The sequence below is a fragment of the Takifugu rubripes genome, chromosome 1, assembly GCF_901000725.2.
Source record: "Takifugu rubripes chromosome 1, fTakRub1.2, whole genome shotgun sequence".
NCBI classification, from domain to species: domain Eukaryota; kingdom Metazoa; phylum Chordata; class Actinopteri; order Tetraodontiformes; family Tetraodontidae; genus Takifugu; species Takifugu rubripes.
The window spans coordinates 13675512-13693921 of record NC_042285.1 but is presented as its reverse complement, the minus strand read 5'-3'; the positions used below and the strand labels follow the sequence as shown (position 1 = coordinate 13693921).

General features: G+C 47.0%; 1 protein-coding gene across 1 annotated transcript; it reads right to left on the bottom strand.

The window, feature by feature from the left end:
* Positions 1–232: 232 nt before the first annotated feature.
* gfra1b (gdnf family receptor alpha 1b) lies at positions 233–11692 on the bottom strand. The gene is made up of 10 exons (XM_003961583.3): positions 11120–11692; positions 10673–10984; positions 10400–10483; positions 6015–6193; positions 5383–5555; positions 5020–5129; positions 4460–4594; positions 4145–4344; positions 2398–2445; positions 233–1574 (listed from the first exon to the last, which is right to left on the bottom strand). Exons 1-10 carry the CDS (start codon positions 11154–11156, stop codon positions 1431–1433), a joined length of 1422 nt encoding a protein of 473 aa, XP_003961632.2. The 5' UTR covers positions 11157–11692; the 3' UTR covers positions 233–1430.
* Between the last annotated feature and the right edge of the window lie 6718 nt (positions 11693–18410).

Here is an 18410-nt window from a genome sequence, read left to right as displayed (position 1 = left end):
TCTTCGGGTCATCTACTCCATCACTGCGCCCACCCCCGACTCCTCGTGCAGCCCGTCCTCTGCCGGCTACGTCCTTGTCGACTCGTGGAGCTAAACACTGTTGCTGATGTGATCGGACTGGCAATAGTGCCCCCCACCACACACACACACACACACACACACACACACACACACACTTCACGGTTAGCAGAACAGAACTAATGTAAGGACGGTAAAAAATGAAGGATTTTTCATAGCCCAAACCAGCATGAATCACTGGTGATCCTTTTTATTTCAGGTTCTTTTCTCTTTTTTTTTTCAAACACAGATCATTTTTACACGTTGCTCGTACATTTTTACCCTCCCGATCGCTGACAACTCTGGAGTTCTGTCAGGAAATCCGAACCTGATAAATACATAGACGAGTGCGCCCTGACAGGCTCTGCCTGAGTCGTCAGGCTCGGTGATTTTCCCAGATGCGTTCTGCGCCTTCGATAATGTCAGCCTCAACATGTTCGATAAGGTCCGGTAATTACGCTGTCATTAAGATTATAATAACAGCCCTAAGTGTTTCCAACTTTTTGCCACTTGCATCAGCAATAATTGCTAGCAATTAACATCTTCTGGCCTTTGTTCATTTAGTCTGCCTGTAGTTCTGTACACCTTCTCTGTGAACCCCTGTCTGGGTGGTTTTAGCCAAAAAACAAACAAAAGAAAATGGTGAAGTCATTCATCAATTTCACTTTAAAGCAAACGAAAACATCGCTAAATTTCAATAGTTTACCTTGATGACTTTTCTCGTTGCCACGACAGCTAGCTGAATCTGTTCAATACTGTTTAGGCAAATGTTGTGCACTTTTCCACAATCATACAATAGATACACAGAATCCACGGGAGTAAAGAATCACACGCCGTCACATCAGACAAACCAGAACCACACTGGATGAGAGCGCTCAGTCGTTACCGTTGCTAATAACATAGATTCTGGAAACCGATACGGACGTGTCACGAACTACCAGCAGCAAACTTTAACAGAGCGCACACGTAACATCATATGTACAAAATCTTCTTTAGCGGTGGAACTACCAACTACCATGTAACAATCAGTGAGATCTTCAGGTGGAGAATTAAAAAAAAGGGTTCTTCTCTTCTGGGTGGTGTTTTGGTGAGTGGGTGTCTTCAGTGTTCCTTGGAACATGTAACTTTGGATAAACATGTAACACTTCCTTTTGTTTTTTGAGTGGGAAACTTCAAAACACCCAATTTGTGCAGCGCCTTCCGTCATACGTGTGCTGATGGAGTGACGTTCACGCCGACGTTCTCCACTGCCGAATCTCCGCTGGTCAAACAACAGTCAACATGGAGACGTGTGTAGCCCAAAGATCTCGAAATCTTAAAAATAAAAATATGAGCTGGAGCTTGCTGAGGTCAGCGGCGTCGACCTGCCGCCTTTACAAAAGCTGGACGTCCTGTAGCGGCGCTGGGAAAGTAACAACCAGCATGAGCAGCAGGATGGAGGCGCACGAGCTCGTGAGCGCGACTCCTGAACTCCTGACGATGGCATTAGAGCTGCTGGACTCGCCCAGTTGATGGTTCTGTGGGAGGAACGTCAGAAGGTCAACGTGACTTTAGTTTAGAGGACATTAAGATATGACCAAAAAGAGCTCCGTGGGGACAATAAAGCAATGATTACGTCCGAATTAAAACCAGATTAGCAACACTAATGATGATAAAAAGGCTGGAGAATTCCATTAGAACGGTCAGTTTTGGTTCTAATCCAACCCTTTCATACATAGAGAGCAACGTCAAACTGGGACGGAGCCGAAGCCGCATCGGAGGCAGAATTTCACCCAAAAAAGTGACATCACGGAGTCGGAAGCCACAGAGCTGATGAGATGGCTGCACACGAACGCACGCCGGTGGCATCTAATCAGTGCTGTCAGTAAATCCACTCCTGTCGTGTCATGTTGCAACTCTCCAAAGCAGGGGTCCCCAAACTTTTTCCTGTGAGGGCCACATAACTTTTGCCTTCTCTGATAAGGGGCCAGGGTCAGTTTGTCACAGAAAAAGTGCGAGGATTGCAGGAGTGCCTTAACGTAAAAATTTATTGTTTTCAAGAAAGCACAATCAAATAACCCTTTCTGGTTTCTTCACACAAAAAAAGTCCTTGGAACATAAACTTGCTGCTGTGCCATGCACAAGCTTAACAGATCCAAGTTCAGCTTACTTAAATGACTCATATGAGCAGTCTCTAAAGTCCAACTTTATTATCAAATACAAATACATATATATGAAAAAAAATCAAAATGCTTTCTGGTATTGTTCAGGGGGCCGGACCAAATGTGCAGGTGGGCCGTATCTGGCCCACGGGCCATAGTTTGGGGACCACTGCTCCAAAGTAATAAAACGAGTTCTTACCACACACAGGGTGGCATCCACCGTCTGATTGGATGCCAGGTTTTGGGCCTGAGTCCAAAGGTTTGGAAGAAAAAAAACAGAAAGAAAAGCGGCATTAACTTAACTCAATCTTTCCTAATCACGCTGCTCTCTGAGGATGAGAGACGGACAGATGGAGCTGCAGCTATTCCATCAAATATTCATCCCCTGGCTTCTCTGACATTACCATTCATTTAAGGAGCCTCAGCCCAAAAGGCAAAATTAGAACCACCCGAGTCTGGAAGTCAAACTGTTAAAGGGCATATTTAAGCATCCAAACAAGGTCGAGTCAACTCCCGCTGCTACACACAGATTTTAGGCACATAAATATCACTTCAGGACAGTTTAATACATTACAAGTTTAAATACACACTCACAAACAGCAGGAGAGGAAATGATAAAGCAAGTCTTTTGGGAACATCTTAAACACCCTATAAACTGTTTGTTTAAGCAGAACGATTGCTCCCAGCCCACAGTCCAGAAGAAGAATGATTAATTGGTTTTGAGGAGGTCTTTCCTCTTGCAGAACATTTTTTCTTTTGTGGTGATAAATCATATTATCACTATTAAAAGCCAATGTGATAGATTGTGTTGCTTTAAGTCTGTGATATCATCTCGCTTAAAAATATGGCCACTTCCAATTTATCTGAGGAGAATAACTCTGGAGTTTGTGGGCAAAGCCAGGAAAAAGTACTCGAGAAGCAGCAGGAGGGGAAACATCTCAGCAAACACTTGGCGACGTGCTGCCTCACATGGGTCAGTCCCATCTTGGTGATACTTTTGAGCATTTGGAAATGGCTGCAGACCCATCTCCAACCTCCAGCGTGACCTTCAAACAGTCTCTTCACATCACCGGGACTGTGCTACAGAAAATTGGCCATCTCATCCAACCTAAAGAGCCCAGAAACATGCTAACCCTCGTCAACTGACCCCAAAAACATGGCATCCATTGATCCGTCCCTTGGCCAGTGGACAGTCTTTACCAGAGGACAGGTTAGGCTGAAGGACTCACACACAACTGAAACAACACCAAATTTGTACTGTACTTGTGAGAACTCATGCTTGCTCTTAATCCCTCCCCCATCTTATTATCTTAATGCTAACATCATAACTAAACCCCTAATCCTGACCCAAACCCTCGTCTGAACGTTCAAACCAAGTCTGACAAATGGGAGTGTAATGTGTAGTCTGGTCCTCACTGTGTAACCTGTACACACACACACACACACACACACTCACACACACACACACGCGCACACACACACACACACACACACACACACACACACACACACACACACACAAACGCCTTTAGGCCATTTCTGATGTTGCTGAGGCCACCAATTAGTTTTGACATGACAGCTTTGGAAACCTTGACTCCACACTGACATCTCATCTTCCTCCCTGGGGGGGGGGGGACTCTGTGCATGCCTTAAAACCATCCCGATCCGTCAAAGTCACCAAACCTGATGCCTGGCACTGAGACAGAAGCCTCACAACTGGCACAACCTAATGTTTAGGTCTCACTAGTTTTGAATTCCAGATTGTTGCAAAGTTGTTGATGTCATCAAAGTTCACGCGGTGCTAATTACACGAAGATAATAAACAAATGACCTCTGACCTGTGAACTTCTGAGTCGATAAAGATTCAAAATTAAGTAAAATTACAGTCAATAAGCACTGTTAGTCTTACAGTCAACGCGTCACGACAACATTGACTGATTCTTTACCTGCAAGGTGCCACAGACGGGATACAACGGATCACCATTGAGATCCAGTTTGCTCAAGTGCGTCAGCGCATCCAGCGCATTGCTGCTTTGGTCTTTGGTCCTTCGAGTGATGCTCGGCTCTGCTGCAGTGGGCTCAATGGGGGGCTGAGGCTGCCACACCCCAACATCAGTACCGTTTCCGAATGCTTGTATTGCGTTTCCTGAAAGAACGAGAATCTTTAGGATGGGATGTCGAGAGTCTGCCTGTAATCCACCGTTGATTTAGTTTAGCTCTACAACCCAACATGCATAAACAAAATGAGCGTGCGAACTAACGGAGGCATCGGTTGTTGGTGAAAAGCTCCGCAAATCGCTGACACTCCGGCTTGCTGTTCCCGCTGCTGCTGCAGTCGCACCACGGCGACAGGCTTATGCCCAGCGACCGCACGTAGTTGGGCGTCATCACCGTACCTGAAAATACAGGGGGGGTAAACGAGCATGGTGACCACACTCCCGCCTTTGGGTGGAGCCTATGAGGCTCTTCTTTCTTCTGTTTCTTCAGCAACACTGAGCAGCAAACTGCGATCCCGACACGGCCACCCATTCATTCATCATGGGATAGATGTGCACGCTCACACGTGTCATTGGAGGCAATGAGAGTAGAGTTATTCTGGTTTAGGAGCGACAGACTGTTATAGATGCAGGAACACTTGAACCGTTAAACCCCAATGAAGAGTCGTGGCTGCTCGAGTCAGCGTGTAAAAACAAACTCAGATGAGATCAGAAAGCACAAGACAGACATGTGGCCACTTAATCCTCTTCATTATCTTATCTCTACGTCTTTTCAAGCACCTTACTCCCGCTCCTGTGAGGGAATAATAAATTTGCTAACTCACCAATGAGGCCCGAGTAGGACAGCAGACAGTCGGCGTAGCTCTCCCTCAGGCAGCCGGATATGGAGCGAACCTCAGGCTGACAGCTGCTGATAAAGTCGGCCAGCCTCGACCTATAAACACACACGACAGATGCTAATTTCTTGTTGCTGTTGTTAGCCGCGCGGGCTAAAATCTTCCCAGTTTTACAGCCTATAATATGTAACCCTGCCATCTTTTCAAGCTGACTCAATGTCAGAGCGGCCTTTTCCATCTCCGTTAATATTCTGAGTGCTCTACTTTCAATTTGGACTTTCCATTACAGGAGTTTTTTTGTTTTGAGTGGAGCTTCCAAAAAGGTCCCAGGGAGGCCCTCGGCCGTCGCACCTGCAGATGTAGTTGGTCTTGCAGGCGTTTTGGAGAGACAAACAGTTTGGCTTGTCTTTGTCCTCATAGGAGCAGATGGGGACGATGGTCTGTCGTCTGCGCTCTGCACAGGCCGTCTGGTCCCCCGCAGGACAGGAGCAGAACAGCATCCCGTAGCTGTATTTTGTTGGAACCTTCAGTTTTAGGAAAGACAGAAAAAAGCTGTTTCTCATAGATGATACAGTTATAAATCTTGAGTGAATCAGGTGATTGTTGGGAAAAAATAGTGTTTCTTGTACTTTTCTTAAGCTAAAGTTTCTTTGATGATCTCAAATTTGCCAGCGCAATAAGAGCAAAAACAGAGGATATCTGTAACGCTGGGATTCCGATGGATGCGGATCGGCTCTGCTCCGCCGTCCGTCAACAACCGCAGGCTCCACCGGACAGCGGGAATCATGAGGACTCGTGAGATTTGGGGAATTCAGACACAACAGTGCGATATAGTGCATCACAAACCTCATGCTCATCCAGAGGAGTAAAACAAAATGGACCCAAAGCAAGAGGGGCGGCACTCATGGAAATGGGGTGTGTTTTTGTGCCACCCCCTAAATTCCTGGACTGAGCAGAGAAACCAGGAAAAACCTGCTGATTACCTTGTCAAAGAAGTGCCGCAGGGCTTTGTGGCATTTGCGTTTGTTGCAGATCTCAGAGGCAGACACCCTGCTGGTGCAGGGGTTGATGTAAGCCGAGCGGTATTTCTTGCACGTGTCATTCAGGTTGCACGCTTTGGCGGCGTTCAGGCAGTTGTTTTCTTTGGTGGATGCGGGCTCAGCTGAAAGGAGGCAGAAAAGGAACCTTTTGGTGGCGGATGGTGCACAGACGACATGGATGCAGCTTCGTGAGCAGACACAAACACGTACAAATGCTTGCGCCCGTTTAATGGGCGTAACTGAGCTTTTGTTATTTTCAGCTTGGTAGAAAATCTACCTTTCAAAAGGCCTGAAGGCAGCGCATCAACCAAGCGCTCCCTTCTTGACTAAGCCTCTCTTTCTCCCACGCTTTAGCCAGCACAGACGCTCACCTCTCCGATTCCTCATTCGGAGTTGAAGTCCTTCTTGCTCGGCTGACTTTTGTGCCATAACACAGAGCGCTTCCTCTGCCGTGACATGGAAGAGCGAGTTCTGTAATTCTGCCTTTTGAGGTGGAATTAAAGGCCGCTGCACTTTTTCATGCGCCGCTGAATGAGCCATGATTATATCTGAATACAGTCTTGAACCTTGGGTTAATCACATATTACAGAACTCATTACTTGCATCTAACAAGTGCCTGGAGATGTGAGCTGGGACTTCGGGCTGCGTGGAGCTCTTGGGTCAGAGGTGGGACAATTCCACACGAAATGGTTGCCGCCCAGAGAGGGGAGTTGCCCACCTCAAGCCCGAATCTGCCAGAGGTTCCTGACACCTTTCTAACATCTCTGAGCGGGTGCAAAGGTTTCATCTTTCTTCATCAATAAAATATGAACTGATAACACAAGTCAATCAGGCTCCTTGTAAGGTTCAGATGATACAAGAGAATACAAAGTTAGGATGTCTAATATGTGAAGACATCGTCAGAGACGCTACAATGTTTTATGTAATTGCAGGAAATTGTAATTGTACCTACGAGAACAACCCTCTGACCTCTCACCACTAGATGTCTCTAAACATTACACAATTAAAATGGTTGAAGTTATGGTTTGCTTCACTTTTATAAGTAATATTTCCTTCTGATTCATTTCCTTTAACGGCAGAGAAACCAGATCTCAGAAAATCCCCAAACCATAAATAGCTAACACGGATTCATCCACCGAATTAAGTAACGTTAGCTCTAATGCCTTAGCAGCAACCAGAACCTCTGAAGTAAAACAAATACGGTTCAGAAGCCTCCAGGCTTCAAGGGACAGAACACGTCTGTTTAAGCCCTCTTAGGTTTCATCCCCAGAGCAAAACCACCCTGCTGCCATTCACTTTGCTGTCAGTTTAGCAACAGTGGAATCTCACCTTTTAACCTCAAATAGGCGGCCACAAAAGACCTTCGGGAAGACACCCAGTTAGGTCCAATTTAAACCTGAAGGAGAGCTTCATTATGAGGCTGGAAAGGACATCCTACCTAGTATGCACCTGTGATCCACCAGCAAAGTAACATGATGTCATCATTTAAAGGCTGAGTATGTAAAAATGGCAAAAATGGCAAAGTGTGTAGCCTAGCTAAAACTATAGAAGCTGAAAATGGGGATCTGCCACAGAACTGGCTGCAATGTTAAAGAATCTTTAATCGAGACCAGTTTTACACCTCCAACAGACCGCATTGTAAAATTGTGTGGTTAAACCAAAGCGTCAGAGCAGAGAACATAGCAACAACATGTTAGCCATCCTTACTGTCATCCATGTTGGAGAACCTACCGCACCACTTCTGGGGCACTGGCAAAAATAGTATTCATTCTTGGTCACATGACTAAAACTAGTATTGTTTCTTAGTCACATGACTGCTGTCACACAATTGGAATCACATCGTAACCCATGTATGCAGATGATTCCTAATTTCACGTGACACTAAGGTGGCTTTAGTCAGACATCCCAGTTTTCCCTGGGCAGCTCCTAGCGTGACATTAGGTGTTGACAACAAGTCTCTTGTTAGCCGCTCTGAGTACAGCAAGCAAGCGTGCAGCTTATGTGAATTCAGTTCAATTCAATTTTTTGTATATTTCTCGACGCTTTGCAGAAATCTCTTAACGGGGCGTGACCCCAGAAGGAAAACCCCCTTTAATGTAAAGAAGCCTTGACCAGAGGCATTTAATGGGACCCTCCTGCTCTCTCCCTCTGCTCTCCAAGACCCTGCACATAGAATCAGCGGACACTGTCTTTAATCAAGGGTTAATTAGCAAAAAGATGGAGATCTATAGGTGCAGCTCTGCGGCGCCGCCATCCCTCACGTCTGCACAGCATCATGGTGTTACATCTTCAAAAGGTCTCTGGTCATTGATTTAGCTGCGGAGCTTTGCCGATGTTCCTGGACACACAATGCGGCAGATCATAACCCTTCGATATGAGTTAAGAATGTAATGAATTTGTCATAAGCAAAGCATTCCAGAGGCGTTGCAATAAAAAAAATAATGGGATCAAATCAATCAGGGCGTTTGAAGCCACATTCGCCACTTTTTATCAGCGTTAATCCCGATAAATCTCTTCGAGGTGTCTGAAGACTGTGAGCAGTCATATAAATAAACATCCATCTGATCACTAATTAATCCCACAGAGGGCTTGTGGGAATAAATAAAGAGGTTTTAGTGACATTTCTCAGAAGATAAAAGGCCACCTGGATTTCTGGACGCAGCAATCAGGAGATGTTTGAATTTGCTGTAACAGAGTCATCAAGTCTGAGCTGGACACGAGTCCAAATGAGGACTAGGGTCCGAATATTAACATTTTCAGCCAGTTCAATGGAGAACCTCTGAATAATCCTGTAACCAATCCAGGTCCCTGGTGACCATATCAAACGAAACGCTCGCCCGTTAGACATGCGAGGTGCCCCCAAGTGACTTCAGCGCTCACCGGTGTCAGTTTCAGGGTGGCCACCCGATCCCGCTCCCCGGTGAATATTTATGTAGGATTCCAACCTTAATGGGAGAACTCGCTCATCTTCTTTGCCGGCTTTTATCAAAGTGGATTTGCTGTTACATTCACAAAGGAGGTAACGAGTTTGTCGGCTCCTGTCAGTATCAAAGCGCAGCAGCTCACTCGGAGGATGATGTGGGTGATTGTGCGCTGCACTATTTTACACCCTGATGGCCTGGAGCCCGGCTTAGTTACAGGCAGGAATGAGGTCACTTATGGCAAATGGATTCCTGATATCCAAACCATAAAGTGATTTCCCCTCCCCTTCTTTCTCTTTTCAGAATTCCCTTTGGCTGTTCACACACCGCTGCACGTCGTACCCACTGGTCAGCTCTGCCTGGGGGATGGGGGGGGTATTTTGCTCACTGGCCATTTCTCATAAATAACGATGAGTTGTGCTTCGGCTACGTCAATAGCTGTGACGGAACAGGGCATTACCGGCAGACAGGACTTTTCCTAATACGTCTTTGTCACCCGTTCAGCTCCCGGTGAGATAGCTCCTGCCCTTATTAACTCTTGTTCTGGATTACCAGCTGATTGGCTTCCTCAAATGTGCCTGATTCCCTGTTTCCAGTGTCCTCCTGGTTCCCTCCCTGCGTCCCAACACAGACAGGAACTCCAACAACATTGCACTTTCTGTTTATAATCCAGTTAACCATGATGTCAGCGCACGGAGCGCAGGGGCACTGTGATATGCTAAGTGGATTCAATCATAGAAAGAGCCAGAGGAAGAAAAAAAAGAGTGAGGGTGGTGCTGGGGGGGGGGGGGGGGGGGGGGGGCAGATTTCACTGAAATGGTTTCTGGCTGGTGATGCAGACGCCCTCCTCCATCCAGGAAGCCCAGAGCTCGTCACATTTCACAGCTCCTGTTTAGTCAGACAGATGGTTAATTACTCCTGTGTATATGCGTGTGTGCGTGCGTGTGTGTGTGTGATTTCTGTAGATAGGTGTCTCCCATCTACTGGAGGCATATGCTCCCAATCTTCACTTTGGACAACACACACTTCAAATCAGCGTTGCACCCCCCCAGTTTCCGTTTCATTGCCTCTCAGCGTTACAAGCTCTGTAATCCCAGGCTGTGGGCCACCAGGGTGGTTCACGAAAAACCCAAGTCGAAGCAACGCAACTTCCCTCTTAGCTGCACGAGCCTGGGAGGCAAAACTCAGCCAGACCGCTGCTCTTTACTCCCACCGATGACAGGGACAGACACTATAACCTGGGCTATGGCAGGTCACAGCGGCGGATAGGAGCGTTGTGGTGAACAATGGCTGCTGAGAAGTGGCTGCAAAACAGCAACAGATTCCCAGCGGAGACGTGGCCACGTGGACCGAATCACCGAACGCTGACTCCAGTTAAGCGGCGGCGGTAGAAAAGCAGCATCTTACCGGCGATGATGGGAGCCAGGCGGAAAATATCCGACAGCCGGCTGTTGACCGGTTCATAAGGAGAGTATTCCAGCAAGTCATTACCTGCGGGACAAACAGGAAGCTGTGAAGAACACCTGAAACGATCCGCTGGGAGTTTTCTGTTTGTGCTGGGGGATTCTCACCCAGCCATCACGTTAAGATGCTATTCACTTATTCTACAGTTTCAACACTCATTGTTTTGCTTTAAAAAGACCCGAAATGACAGTGGTGTGCACCAGCCCTGAGTCCTACCCTGTAAGCTCTGAAATATGCTCCAGAAGATCCGGAGGCAGTTCTTCTCCTTCTTCATGCCTCTCCTGCACCTGCAGTTGTACAGCGGGCTCTGCTTCATGGCTTCGATGGCGCTGCGACACTCGCCCTGCGCCTCCGGACCCGGGACCGCGCTGAAGTTGCTCTCCCGGCCCGCCACGCACTGCCTCATCGTGCGGTACTTGGTGCTGCAGGTGGGCTCCCTTAGGCACTGCTCGCTGGCCTTTACGCAGTCGAGGTGCACGGGCCGGGCCGGCGCGCTGCCGCCCTCGCCCCTCAAGGTGAGCAGCGGGTCTGGAAGTGAAGCAGATTCACGCGTGTCCACGGTGATTGCGTCTTTGTCGAAGATGCGCAAGGACTAACGCAAACTTTACGAGTGACTGGAACACCGCGCGCAATTGTGGCGTGATGGCTGAAAGGCTTACTTACCCGGGAGGGCCAACATGATGACAAAAGTTAAGATCATTGCGCGTCGGGGTGATTCGCGGGAGAGAAGAATTTAACTGCTCAGACGGATCCGCGCGTCTTCAGCTTCCAAACGACGGGAGGTGAAGTGACGATGCATCCTGTTAGTCCCTCAGCAGCTCCCGAGCCGAGTCCAGCGGCCACAAGCTCAATGCGCGAACCTCCCCGAGTTGTTGACGAGCAAATAAGACGCGCACGGCGGTGGACCATTTCCACCTCACTGTTCTCCAGCAGCAACTCCTCCGGAGCTCCCGGCTGCCGCGCCTCACGCGCACAAACTGCGCCTGGACCAAACTTTTAACAGTCGCACCAGCCAAGCCTTTATCACCCAATGAGCACCGTTAGAATCTAAAAAAGAAGAACAGCAAACATCGCGCTCCGCATTTGAAGCGCGCGTTTGATCAGGACTGTCCTCTCTGATGAAGAACTCTGCCGAGCCAGCGCGCAACGGTGACGTCAGGCGTCCGTGCGCGGACTGGAGCCATTAACGTCTAAATCTACGTTATAAATCAGTTAAAGAGCAGCATGTGACATCACCGAGTAGAATCACAGAGGGCTCAGGAGGATAAATCCATCTAGATAAATGTTCCGAACACTCTCCCCGCGCTGTTTTTGGAGGAAAACATTCCAAGGTATTTCTTTCCCCTCAACTTTAGCAGCACAAATTCTAATTCTTATTTATCTGAAACTGCAGTTGCTAGAGGTGACCTGTCCGGACCGCGGGTCCAATCATGTTGAACAATTGTGATTCATGGCAACAAAGTCAGCAAAGCAAACCCGAACCTGACGGCGAGAAAACCCTCAAACTGTTGCTCAGCCATTTTTCTTTTTTTCTTTTCTTTTCTTTTCTTTTCTTTTCTTTTCTTTTCTTTTCTTTTCTTTTCTTTTCTTTTCTTTTCATGCAGGTTTCACCCTTACTGGGTCTGGTCCAGTCCTGCAGGGGACTGGGCTGGGAGTCAGAGGGTTTCAGGTTCAGGTCCCAGAGTGGGGCTAAAATGGAGGGACATTTCCAAGGACATATTTAGAGCAATGCTGAGGTACCCTCCAGCATTTTGGACCCCTCTCTTTTAATTATGGGCCAATAAATAAACAAAATAAATAAACTTCTAAACTGATGCCGGGCCACACTGGGACATTTCTCTCCTCGTTCATTTATCCTCTTTGTTCTCTCCAGCTTGTTTCTGACACTGTCGCCGCAGCAACATTGATTTTCCTTCCTGTCCTTTCCGAATGACTGTGAAAGGACAAGCGTGAATGTGACGGGGGCCAAAGACAACCTCTCAGGATCTGCCTCCTTTCTGCTCTTTTACAGTTACACTTCTCCTCTTCACCGGAGGTTTAATGATATTTGTCTGCGGGTATCGAATCACAGGCGAGGCTGAATCAATGGCCGACGGACTGATTCATGAACTGAGTGGATTACATTAGCATGTTAATAAAAAACGCTCTCAGTCCCAGCAGAAGTTAAAAGCAGGCTTAAAGATATTGATGTGTTTATCATGTGCGGGCAGGGCCAACAAGCAGGAGGCTTCTGGCCCACACGTCCTAACAACATCAACACTCCAACGTGCGTTCCACTTGAATTGTTAATCTCAGGCCCTAAACTGTTGTCACGGGGCTTAAATGCACATGGTTGGCAGAGCAGTCAGTCCAAGCTGGGCTGAGGAGCTCGTGCACGTGATTAAACAGAGAGGGATCACACGTTTCCACATTCAGAGAAAACAAGACTCTGGGTTTTTGATTTTATTTAATTTTTGGCTGTGTGGATGTTCACTTACTTTATTGCACGGAGTCACTCTCCATGAGGAGATTTAGTGTTATTGCTGCTGCTTGTGATTGATTACTGCTCTCTTAAGCCCTGCTGGAGGCGAGGGAGCCATCGCTTGATCAGCTTCCAGCGTCGTTTTTCCTGCTCGTGTCCAACTTAAACACATGAAAAATCCATCGAGAGACATCAGCAGGAAGCGGCTCCGTATCACTCATTCCCGTCCGGCCCAAGCCCCCCCTACCCGTCCCTCTTTGCCTACGTTTGATGCCCCCCCCCCACCCAGGAGCACCACAGCTGAACTTACAGGAGGAGATTTCTGAGGGGGTGATTGATACCAGGCTCCATCTCCAGATCCACGAGCAACGCCGAGCTGTCGTGAGGTCCTGAGACCTGCCTCGGGATGCTGTGATTAAAAGAAAGATCCATCTCTGATTGCCAGCAGTCCTGGCAGTGGTGTTAGTTACAGATGCTCCGAGACCCTCATTTAATATCAACAAACCCTCCTGAGAACTATAGGAACACACTCACACACTGCCTCTGTCTTTATAAGTATTTGCGGGGACTTTGAACGGCCCGATAGATTCCTCAGTTCCTTACTCAAACCCCATCCATCCTAACTAACCAGCAAACCCTGATCCTATCCTTAACAATATTCTGACCCCAACCTTAAAATTACAGTATGTCTTAACCCTCACACACTCACACACAAGTTCCCAGGACCACCAAAATGTCCTCACTTTGCTTGTAGAATGAGTATTTCAGTACTCTATATGTAGCAAATAATAAGCCATGGGATATTACTTTTTCTCTGCTCTGATTACATTTTTTAGGTCACGTACCTCATTTCTCATTTAGATACAGTTCATAATAAGTGTATCCTCTTATCTCTATGGATAGAAAACAGAGGTAACAGCACACTCACTTATTAAAATAACAATAAATCCCCGGTCTGTTGTTCTGTGTTTTGCTTTTATTTAAAGAATCATGAGTATTTACATTTTAAAAAAAAGCATTTTCACCTCTACATCCTCATAGTCTTCAACACCTCCTGACGTGTCTGATATGAAGGACCGCGTTGCTCTGCCAGCAGGGAAATATAGACAGACAGTACCATCTAGTGGAATTCATAACCTACTGTAGCTGCTGAGCCATGGCCTTCTCTCTCTCTCTCTCTCTCTCTCTCTCTCACACACACACACACACACACACACACAAATCTATCAAAGCAGCGGGATGACGGATGAATTTCAGCTGAACCAGGTGCGGCCCCAGAGAAGGAGAATGGCGGGAGACATTAGCTGAGGGAGAAAATGCGGTGACCCAAGACCGTGACCCCCCCGTGACACTAAACATTGCTTATACGAGTGTTCAGGAGAAGCCGGCCTAGTTCCAGGTCCCGGTGTGATCTCTGCTGCCACCGTTCTTACTTCATATTTTAGAGCCAACTGAGCGCCGCTGCTCCGCCTCCTTTATTGATGTTTGGAGCCCCACATGCATTGAAAGAGCAACGATCACGGCATGAGGATGGTGGGGAAATCAAATAATGACGCTTCAATAGGATTTGTTCTCTTGGTGTATGTCATCAGAGGGATAGATCTGACTGCCTCAGGTGAGCAGGGTTCGCCTCCCTGCCTCTCATCCAGCATACCAATGTGGGAGCAAGCTGTTTTCCTCCGCTCTCAGAGGCCTCCCCTGTTTCCTTGTTCTCCGCTTATATTTGTTACCCACCGCCGTCCACCGGTGCTGGGTCACTGCACGGAAAGTGCCACTGCACCCCCCCTTCGCCTTCCCACTGCGGAGACAAAAACAGGCAAACATCCAAACTTTTTCAGTTGATACTCGGAGCTGGTGAATTGACCCTGTGAGTTTCCTCAGTGGCCGTGCAGGAATGGAGCCCAAAACTTTGATTTTCACCCCGTCAGAGAACTGATTAGACTTTGGGTGAACCTTGCTGTAATCATTAGCATATCAGAGATTCAGACTGTGCAGGCTATTAAGGAGCGCAAATGCCTGGAGGTTTGTTATTTCCGCAGGCCAATAACAAGGTCATGCTTTTGTTGAGATCAGTAGGCTATCAGCACAGGTTTGCCTTGATTAGAAGTAATGGGAGAAATGGATTGGCTCAGGGGTTTGGCAGCATCTGACACTTCTAAGTGTCCCGAAGCAACAAAAATCTCAAATTCTTCATGGCCTAAAATAGAGAGCTGTTTGTGCTGCCACTCGCTTCGCTCCACGGACAGTACAAGCTGTACTTGCCTCTCATCTGTGAGTACCAAGATGTCACGACATCGGCGACACTGGAGAAACACGAAAGGCAGCGCGCTCATAACAGCCATCCGAGGTATCGTCCAAATGTGTGTTCAAACTGGCGTAGAACCATTTCCACACTAAATTAGCTGCCATCCCGACAGCCAGCAACCCTCTGGCGCTCCTCAGCATCTCTCCTTCACTGCGGAGTGCTTCTGCTCGAGTTTCGAGTCAAGACTTTTTTTAAATTTTTTGCAGTAACAGAAAGAGAAAAATAATGAGCGTATAATAACCTGTGAAGATTTTCTTCTTTCTGCTCTACAAGAGGTGCAAGACCTAATTATTCAGACCCCTTACAGCAGTTTCCCGCGTTTTTTGTGTCAAAATCAGAGATAACACATAACTTTCCTCTTGATAATTTGCAAATCTACCTCTCTCTCTCTCTCTGTCTCTCTCTCGCTATCTACACACACACACACACACACACACACACACACACACACACACACACACACACACATATATACATACACGTTCATAAATAGATCGTTTTTCATATACGTCCATACACGCCCGGCAGGTGGTGCTTGTCCTCACCAGCAGGGGGCAGTATTAACCCAGGCGTAAAGCCGCTGCAGCGCTCATAAGACTCAGCCAATCTTAAAAATAATGCTGACAGAGGGTGAGTACTGCTATTATCTCTTCTCCCCAAATGATCAGAGATAGTTCAGGATTCATGAACAACAATCTCACATGTTTGATTTATTTATCTTATGATGCGTGGGGCTCCTCGCGTGACAAGGGACTACAGTGAGGAAGCATCAAAGCCAGTCACTTTTCTTGTCACCACACGCCCACTTTAATCATGTGTGGCACACAGGAACAGGCTTGTGTGTGGGTAGATTCACAAACAGCATGACTGGAGATGGTAGATGCAGAGGCAGGATGTTAAGGGTTGACGCTAACAGACTCAGGTGATGGTCATTTTATCCGGTCTGGGTCCAGCTCATCCAACACTTATTCATCACTGCTACTGTAGCAGCTACTGCCATGCGAGGTACTTCCAAAGGGGTTATGTAAGAGTTCCTGTGGACAGCATATGATTTTGGCAAGGATTTCGCAATGCTTACATATTCGGTTAACAGTGTGTAATTAACATCAAGCAACCAAATCAGAGTTGACCATGTGATTTTGTGTGCGTGTTACTCAAATGAGGTGATACCGAGTCAGAAAGCAAGGGGGAAAGGAGGCTTTGAAATGCTTTAGGAGTTTATTTTGCCCTTCAATGCTAGCATTTCTGTTCCTGGCCTGCCACCAGCTCTTTCCTCTGTCCATGCAAACGTGGTGCAGTAAAGCGAAATGATACGAGTTTTGGTTTCAACTGATAAAAAGCAGTGACACTAGTCAATCATACTGTCCCTCATTTTCTTATCATGTCCCAGCATCCATAAATGTGACCCGTCTGAATCCAATAACGGCATCAAAAGGCGAACGCCTCACCTGTTGTGTGTGTCCCTTTGGTGCAGCGGCACAATCGTTGTTCTGGACTCCTCTGTTTTTCCCACACTGTCACTCTGTCCTCAGTATCCCCGTTTGGTATTCCCACCCACACTTCCAATTACCCTTGACGTGATAACACGCCATAATGTGACGCACAAGGGCAAACGGCTACTCCGTCTAGAAACAGATCCATCTCAGACTCTCTGAAGCATCTCCCCCCCCCCAGGACCCACAGATGGCCCAGTGTTTGCATGCTTATGATTCTCACAATAAACCCACAATAGTATGTTGCCATATTGGAGGACTCTGACTTTTTTTGTGGCACCAGAGATAAAGTGAGGCACTCCATGCATACGAACAAAGACAAATTACCAGGGCAGGAAATCACAATGACACCGGCAAAATGCTAACGAGACATTAAAGGTGCCACAATGAAAGCAGAGATATTGGGCTGAGATATTTGAGTGACGACCTATAACTGTGTCATCTGATGGCCGTGAGCGGGAGCTCTACCGCCTGTGATAAACCTGCCCAGCCTGCCTTCAAAGCTGTTAGCAAAAGAGCAAACGCTATGACGTTAGCCATGGATCTCTGCTGCCTCAGACTGGAGGCAATTTGCATGCAATCATCATGCAATGTTCTCAGGATACGGAAGGATTTTTTTTTGCCCTGGTCGTCAGTGACGATGCTGGACCCTGACCGGACAGCCGCCACGGCTTCTCCAATTTAAATGAGGTAAAACTCAGGCTTCCGGTTGGGAATCAGTCAGCTGATTTCCAACAAGGCTGCCCTCACTGAAGCAGGCCGGAGGATCCGGGATAAACTGCGACCCTCCTTCATTAGGTTTCCCTAAGCAACACAGTCATCTGTTACCCTGATGTAAACATGTCAATGTTTAACGCAGTGATCGATGCAAAGTTTATGCTCGGTCTTCAGGTTTTTTTATGTAAACATGGGCATTCTGTAGTATTTAGCTAAGGATTTATCTGAAATTGTTGGCAAAAGTCTTTGAAATGTAGACACTAGCTTAAATCCAGCCTGCCGGTGCCTCATGTAAACATATATGTATCTGTGTGACTGCGGGGCTGAGCTGCATATGCAGAGCAAAGCAGGACAAAATTTCAGTGAACACAATCATTAAGCAGTTTATGCATCTTGTTTTTCTCCTTTTTAATTTTTATTTATTTATTTTTTTTAGTTTTGCATCATTTGATTAGCTTTAATGGAGTGTTTCATTTACGCCAGTGCTGCAGGAGGTGAGCTCTTAATGGGGAATAATGCTCTGCTTTTACCAGCTGAAAGCTCCTGTGTTTTCAGGTCCAGAAGCTTCAGCAGCCATAAAGACGGTCTGTTCAGCGACGTGATAATCTCAATATCCATGGACCGATCATGTCTTGTGCTACCGTACCATATGTTTCAAACCTCTGATAAGTGAAACGTTGGCCAATTCGGGTCGGCAAAGCCCTTGATTTCACCCGTCTGATGAAGTATAGTGCGCAAAACACATTTTTTAATCCTCCCATCTTGTTCAAGCCATAACAGAATGTCGGTCCGCCTAAAATGTCACGAGTCAGAAGTTACTTTTGATCTGTGCTGCAGACTGAGACTGCACCAGCGAGCCACAAGAGGCCTTTTATGCAACATGCACAAAATGAGCTAATATCATTCACGGACTTCGACTCAAACACCATCCTTCCACTGGCTGATAGTCTTTTCTGGGTGCCCGATCTCACGTTGGAA